This window comes from Plasmodium coatneyi, chromosome 9 (genome assembly GCF_001680005.1).
Source record: "Plasmodium coatneyi strain Hackeri chromosome 9, complete sequence".
Lineage (NCBI taxonomy): Eukaryota > Apicomplexa > Aconoidasida > Haemosporida > Plasmodiidae > Plasmodium > Plasmodium coatneyi.
This window is the reverse complement of record NC_033564.1, coordinates 124,282-132,152: the sequence shown is the minus strand read 5'-3', so window position 1 is coordinate 132,152 and position 7,871 is coordinate 124,282. Positions and strand designations below refer to the sequence as shown.

Sequence of the window (7,871 nt, the reverse complement as noted above, 5' to 3'; positions counted from 1 at the left end):
ATTCTCTCCTCTGCTTTCTGTATTGCAATGGGGGGTATGCACCAAAACGAGCGCAGAGTAAGCGCTGCTTGATCGACACCCTATAAATTAAAAAAGTCAATTTTTTTCATCTTATATGATTAGATGGGCATATTCATTACAGTATGTTTATCCTTGTCAATGCGCTATTTTTTACATTCACGAGATTTCTCAGGATGAATTCCGAAAATTTGTTTTGCCAAAATTTATACGCTTCACCGTCAGGCCAACTGGTGGTATAACGCATTTTGTTCTACATTGTTCGTAAAGACTAAAATGCAGAAAAAAAATTGACGGAGAGGAGGAAGAAGTATGGACTTCACATTCAATAGTTAGCAATTCAACAAATATGCATTCTTTGTACGTGCATGTTCATATATATGTAATGATATTGAGCTCATTCCTTTTTATGAATTTTTCCCATGCGGTCCTATTAAAGAAGCATCTCTTAGCACCTCTACATGGTGATATAGCGTTCATGTGGAAAAGGGGAAACGGAAAGGCAAAATGCGGGGGTGAATCCTTTATAACAGGAAAACGCATTAACAATAATTCCGATTTGTTAATAACATAAAATTAGCATCCCCTTTTGGCATTCCCCATCCGTTATATCATCAAACATAAAGATAAATGCGCTTTTGCAGACACATGCTAATGTTGAAGTTCAGATGCGTATACATGTTCGAATGTACACTTACGAGCCTTTTGTTTATATAAAAATTTTCAATAAAGCATAAAGAAAAAAAGGACAAAGTAAAAGCAGCAGTAATGAAGGTGAAATAAGATGATGATGGTTGATTTACCCCCAATTTGGCTAACCTCCAAAGGTGAATGCGCTTTTTATGATTTGTCCTACGGTCTATGACTTCATAAAATAACAAAATGATGAAGAGATAAGCAAACATAGATATTGACAAAAACTTATTTTCTGAACAATAACCCCCTTTCAAATGGCAGTTTTTTATGTGAATTGTGATTTTGTATCTAATTAGATGCGCACATGTTTAATGCAGTAGGGGTGGTGGATTGCTTCCTATTCTTTGCATCCATTAAGACGGTAATATATCATTTTTTGTTTTTAAATAGTCCGGAAAATTCCATCAATTGTGACACGTTCATAATAAATGCTGGAAAAAAATTAACGCGTTGGAAAAGCTGTCTACTATTTGTAGATAAGATTAAAGCCCTATATTCAAACGGGTTAAATGATTAGCATAAAAAAAATTATTTGATAGAAACGATTACCCTTTTTTTTTTTTTTTCTTTTTTTTCTTTTCTGATTATAATCACCTTCTTTTCTATTTTGCAAAGGTTCAACGGACGGGATGCAGAAAATGTAAATTCTAATCATACTGCATCCTTTTTTATAACGCGCGCGCGCTTTAGTTTGTAGTTTGGCTTATACACACATGGAAGGAAAGAGAACAGGAAATTTTTAAAATTTCTCCTTTTGCTTAATTTTTTCCACTTAGACATACTAATGGGGACTGAGGAAAATTGCCTTTTCTTCACACCTTGAAAGCATATATAGCGTACTTTCAGGTCCGCCATTCTGAAAGTGATTAACTGTTATGTTATACAAAAATGTCAGCTACTTTTATCATTTAAATTTAAACCTTTTTTATGGAACATGGACACACAGGCTTCACATACATATGGTGTTATATAGTACCTATTTCAACAGATACGCATACGTGTGTGTGCATTTTTATCTTAAAAAATGGCAACCTTTTCGTGTAATTTCTAAATTATGCATTTTAATAATGGTAATAATAACATTGCCATTTTTCCTATTAATTAGGGACGTTGTAAACGAGAGGGGCAGTAAGCCCGCGTTTGTTCCTTTTTTTAAAAAGGGGGCAACTCAAATGACCGAACGGGAAGTAACGTAAAAATATTGTTCCAATATAGGCGTAAATTAAAAAGGGTCAATTATGCGAATCTCCTTTGCGTTTTTGCAAATACATTTTTATGGTAACTTTTTTTTTAGCATTATCTGTAAAACTGAATGCGGCTTGTAATAAGCGGCGGAATCGATAATCCATGATTTAATTTAAAATAATTCATACCTATCATGGATTGGACTTTGCGGATTGTAAAAATGAATATAAGTTTCTCCACCATTTTTTTATTGCCACATTATTTTGCCCCGCTCGCATATATCGCATTATACAAGCATATCACCACCACCATTTGTGCGTTAATTTTAAATGATGTTTTATGCTTTTGGGTAGGGGCAAGAACGTAGAAATATTTGTGCAATGCGTAAGCACAATAGCGGGGTTCTACTTGGCATATTGGGCACCCAGCATATGCTTTAAACTTAAGGAACGTTTTCCTCAAACTGTTATTTGTATGTTAATTAAGAAATCGTTAAGAATATATAGAAAGGGTGCAAACACGAATTTATACTCGTGATTGTTATTTGCGCATTTATTCATAATTCATTTTGTGGGGATAAAGCCTCAAAATTGGGAAAGTCGCACAAAAAAAGGATAGCTTGAACATGCTGCGCATATATATAATAATATACAAGTAGTAATACAGGCTTTACCTGCAAGAGAAGCATACACGCCTATCCTTGCGCCGATTATTGTTGCGCGCAAAGTTGGTAACCTCTTTGATACACTAATATTGCTCTGCTGTAACCGTATGCACAAGGTATTTTTATACATATGTAAAATACCATGGGCTTTCCTTTTTTTTTCCATTTTCGTAATACGCATATAACATTCCGCATCGCGTAATTTTTTTGGGCCCATTTTCAAAAACCGTTTTTTTAAATGAGCGCTATTTAATTTAATTTATTTTAATTTTCTTTTTTTTAATTATTTCCGTACATATTTTTTTCCCCCACTTGCGCATAAAATATAAAATTTTGTTTTATACTTCTCGTAAAAAGTGTTAGCAAAACTCTGCAAAAGAAGAAAAAAAAAAGGCCTTTATTCAAAGTATAAAAAACTATCGTACTTTTATATTTAAATAAAATATTCTTCACATTTTCCAAAAATTCCCCCCAATATTTAATTATCAATCGTATAAGGCAAAATGGCAGCAGTTCCAGTGTCAGAATTAGCAGAATGCGAAAAGCAGGAGCTTTTATGTACCTACGCCGCGCTGATACTACATGAAGAGAAGATGAGCATAACAAGTGAAAATATTGTAAAGCTTATAAAAAAATCAAACAACACAGTATTGCCATACTTACCAATGCTTTTCGAAAAAGCCTTAAAGGGAAAGGATATTGAGTAAGGAAAAAAGGAGCAAATAAAAATGTACATCCATATATGGAGCGTTCGTATTTATGCTGCAAGTTATGTACCAATGCGTGTATGCTGATTGTAAGGCAAATCCTATGTACACGGTCCGTTGTGCAGTTTACAAGTTATGCCATACGTATCATACGTATTGGTAAACCCGTGATTATGGATTAAGTGCAGCTATATAATGGCACACATGTATACATATGTGCAGTTTGGGGAAACACTGTTATTCTGCATACTGCATAATTGCTATCATGAGAGAACCACCCTGCGTAAAATACCACGTTACCTTATGTGTGGAACCTCACATGCGTTTATCATCACCAATGACTTGGAAAAAAAATTTTTTTTTCTTCCTTTTTTTTTCTCATTTTTTAGGGGCCTACTAAGCAATTTAAGTGTTGGCGGAGGTGCCCCAGCTGCATCAGCACAAGCCGCAGCGGATAAGCCAAGTGACGATAAGAAGGAAGCTAAGAAGGAAGAGAAAGTAGAAGAGGAGGAAGAAGAAGATGACTTAGGATTTTCATTATTCGGTTAGATTTGTTGTGAACGGGAAAAAGAATGATACACACGGAATGAGTTATCCATTAAAGTGTAAGAAGACAAATTGGAAAGAAAAAAAAAAAAAAGAGGACCCAACATATGCCCATTTTAACGAATTATTGAAATGATTTCATTAATTTGTTGAAGAAGAACTTTGATTGTGTAATTTAAGCGAAACTTTTAGCTTTTACATAAAACTTTTTTCTCTCCCTTTTTTTTTTTTTTTTTTTTTTTATTATATTTATTTTTTAAAATATGGAAAAAGAAAAAAGAAAAAAAGGAAATAATTTTCATTAAAACTATGTAAAACGGGAAAACCTTCTATTAAGCATATAAATAAAACCTTACTTTTTTTTTTAACAACAGTGCAAACGAGGTCGTAGGGAAGGAGCTTTTAGCAGAAGGAGGTGTGTAAGCCTTGTTATGTAAGGTTGCATCCGAAAGTGTATACCCATCTGACTTCTTGGGGTAGTTCCTATTTTATCTAAAAGATGGATTAAAAAAATCGATGGTTTAATGTACGAATCGGATAACGCTTGTGTTAACGTGTTTTTCTTTAAATGTCCCCTTTTTTATGTTGTGCGGGTGGTATAATATAAGGAGGTTGTTCATACCTCTATAAGTTATGTTCAAAATGGTTTGGCTATTACATACAGCTACGATATTAGGTGCAAGAGCGGGTGTTCTGCTCTTCGCATAACAGCATGATTTCGCGACATATTAGTGCTATTTCGCGAAATGGCTTTAATGAATGGAAGTTAATGGGGATAACCCCGTCATGGTTAAGAAGTGGTTCAGTTGTCCTTTATATTTTCAAATCCTTTTGAAGTTTATGCATCCATCGCAAGAAGGGGGGTGTCGAACTTTGTAAGTAAACGGCAGAACTGCATTGTGACTAATTAGTTAACCATCGTAGGACACAATGTGCTTTAGTGTGTTCACTTCAGAACTTCCAAATAGTGGAATGATCCAAAGAAAAGGACAGTCGCGAAAAGACTGTTAATTAAAAGGATGAATCTGGATAAATCGTGGAAGTGAACGAACACACAGAGAGGTACAATAACGGACGTGCACATTGGGAGAGCAGTTTTTCCTCCTGTATGATGCATTCACTCTGACACCATTTTTGCTTTGCATAAAAAGAATAACCTTTACCAATTTTCGATCCTTTTATAGTACGATACATTTGAAAAGAACGATAATGGAAAATATAGTCGTACAGTAAAGGATAATAACACATAGAGAAGGCAAAACCACCAGGTTAGAGTGTCTCATTTTTACTATTTAGCGTATTAGAAAGGACAAACTGTAGTTTCTCAGTCGAGGAAGGGTTGCATGTACGTGTTAAACCTAAAAGGTTGGGAACAAAATTCAAAGGATCACGGAAAATTGGCGAACATCAAGAAAAAATGAAGGGGAGTGCTGGCCGTTGGAGTAACGAGAGAACGAGCTTGTTCACACGTGTACGTACAAACAAAATTAGTGCACATTTTAAGGAAAAATTAAAATGACCCTCAAATAGGTGTTGCCCATATAGTTACGCATGGACGACATGGTACACACCAGTGTATAATCGGAAGTTCGAATTTAAGAGAACGTGAAAATATGCATAAGAAGCATTTTCAGGAAGTTGCCAAATGATGGAGCTTTCGCTTAAAATAGAGCTGACACCACTATTTGAGGCCGCTATAAATTACAATTCTATGTGCTATTTCGACGTCTTCAGTTCGTCCACATTTTAAGCTTTGTCATCAAGAATGCCTTTACCATTGGGATGCTCTAGGAATGGTAAAATTTTCAACAGGTTAAAAAGATCTCTAACAGGAGAATGAACATTTGTTCATTTTTTTCTCAAAATATATTTTCCAAGAAAAAATCATACATATAATTTAATTATTAATTTCATAAAGTTTTATAAATGAAAACGTTTCTTTATAAATATGTGTGGAGATTTAAAAATTGAAAAATGGGTGATATAAGTTGTTTTAATGCATATAAGTGTATATTTTTTTATGAGTCTCAAAGTCTCTCATTTTTTTTTTTTTTTTTTTTTTTTTTTTTGGTGAGGAATAATTATGAACCCTTATGAACAGTTAACAACAATTTTTATTAAAAAATTCGTTCTTTCAATTTATTAATAAGCTCAAAACTCTGTTCACATTTTTTACGTGTTGGTGCGACTTATTTTATCATTAAGGTTAGCAAAATTGTGAAAAATGCTGCATGGGTCATTTTAAAATAAAACGTTTAAGAATAATAATCATCCCTGTCTAGTAGCCGCCCATAGAACGCTGATAGTCGTAATAATCATCAAAATCATCATAATATTCATCATCGAAATTCATATAATAAAAGTCATCATCTTCATAATCTTCATAGTCTTCATCATCATCATCGTCGCTGTCGTCACTATCATCGTCATCATCGTCTTTTTGTTTAGCCGCTTCTGCCCCTTTAGATGCTTCTGCACCTTCAGCCGCTTCCGCACCCTTTGCCGCTTCCGTACCCTTTGCCGCTTCCGTACCCTTTGCCGCTTCTGCACCTTTAGCTGCTTCTGCACCCTTTGCCGCTTCTGCACCTTTAGCCGCTCCTGCATCCTTTGCCCCATCCTTCTCCTCCTCTTCTTTTTTTTTTAACTTTTCGTTCGTAGTATAATACGCTTTATTTAACTCGCATTCTCGTTGTTTCTGTTGCAAGTACTTTTTCATGGTTCTAGGTCCAAAATTCCACTTCCTTTCAAACAGAAACATTCGCTGGCACTTTCTCCTTTTCCTCTTCTGTTGTTTATCTTGTACCTTCTTGAGTTTCTTATGATAAGTTGCTTTCATAGCATTCCATCGTCTTTTCTTATTATATTTATACTTTTCATAATTGATACCTACAATGTCCAATTTTTTATCCAAAAGTCTTTGGTCCTTGTCGTAGAACGGGCCTATACCGGGTAAAGTGTCTTTCGATGGTTTTTTGGCTATTTTATCTCTGGTTTTTGTTCTTTTTTCTTTCCATTTTATCTCCATTTCTTTTTCTTCCTTTTTTATTTTTGCCTCCATTTTTTTTTTTTTCTTTTCCATCTTAAGATCGTCCTTTTTAATTCTTTCGTTCACTTTGTCCAGATAATTTAATAGTTGCTTCCTCGCCTCGTGCTTTTGCCTCAGTCTAGTGGACGTATTTCTCTGCAGAAAAAGTTGGGGGGGTGGGAAGTTTGTATTTTTTGTGTGCGCATTGCTATTGCACCTTTTCCGCGCTGATCACGTGTTTTAGCGTATATTTATTATGCACACTCCTTTTGTGCACTTTGCGATACATTCACCAGCAGCAAAACGAATGCAACGCGCGCAGAGTGCGTAACAAATTCTGCTATTTCCAACTTACGCCTAATCGCATCAAAAGAACGATGAGCATAACCGCTTGAAAGAGAGTCAACCCGCTGCTTGTGGCTTCCACGCTCTCCGCTTTATTTTCGACTTCCTCTGTTTTATTTTCGTCTGGTTTGGGATCTTCACCGATTTTTGGTTTCTTCATAAGAAAATCTTCTTCGCCATTATAAAAATAATCATCACCATCTACATAATAACTTGGGAATCTCCCGTGATACATGCCACTAATTACGGAGGGGTGGGGGGGGTATGGTTCGGACACATAATACTTCTCTTTAAGGGTACTGAATGGTTTATCCACGTCCACCACGGAGTACAGGGTGCCCATGCTATGAGCCATTTTTTTTTCTATATTATGTGTAAATTATGCGTGAATCTATGTACAAGAATTAAACAACACATTAATATTTGTACTCCTTTTTTTTTTGAATAAAAAATTATTAGTAAAAATGTCCCTTTTTTTAATTCTTTTTTTCTCTTTTTTTGTTCTCCTATTTTTTTGTGTGCTTTTATAATTAAGAATAAAAAAGAAAATGAAAAAAACACACTATATATATTATTATGTTTAATGATAAAAAAAAAAAGGTAAAGTGTATATATAGTATAAAATGTTGCTACACAGATGTTGTTCTTAATTGCAAAATGCTTAATATTACTTTAAATCTTATAA

At 34.5% G+C, this 7,871-nt stretch overlaps 2 protein-coding genes across 2 annotated transcripts; one reads left to right on the top strand and one right to left on the bottom strand.

Moving 5' to 3' along the window:
* Window positions 1-2,844: 2,844 nt before the first annotated feature.
* PCOAH_00023520 (60S acidic ribosomal protein P1) lies at window positions 2,845-4,040 on the top strand (the record flags this gene model as incomplete). The annotated part of the gene is made up of 2 exons (XM_020059159.1): window positions 2,845-3,266; window positions 3,660-4,040. 2 exons carry the CDS (start codon window positions 3,067-3,069, stop codon window positions 3,817-3,819), a joined length of 360 nt encoding a protein of 119 aa, XP_019914781.1.
* Window positions 4,041-6,094: 2,054 nt separating this feature from the next.
* Window positions 6,095-7,541, bottom strand: PCOAH_00023510 (Uncharacterized protein; the record flags this gene model as incomplete). The annotated part of the gene is made up of 2 exons (XM_020059158.1): window positions 6,095-6,997; window positions 7,197-7,541. The coding sequence occupies 2 exons, from the start codon at window positions 7,539-7,541 to the stop codon at window positions 6,095-6,097; spliced, it is 1,248 nt and encodes a 415-aa protein (XP_019915186.1).
* Window positions 7,542-7,871: the final 330 nt, after the last annotated feature.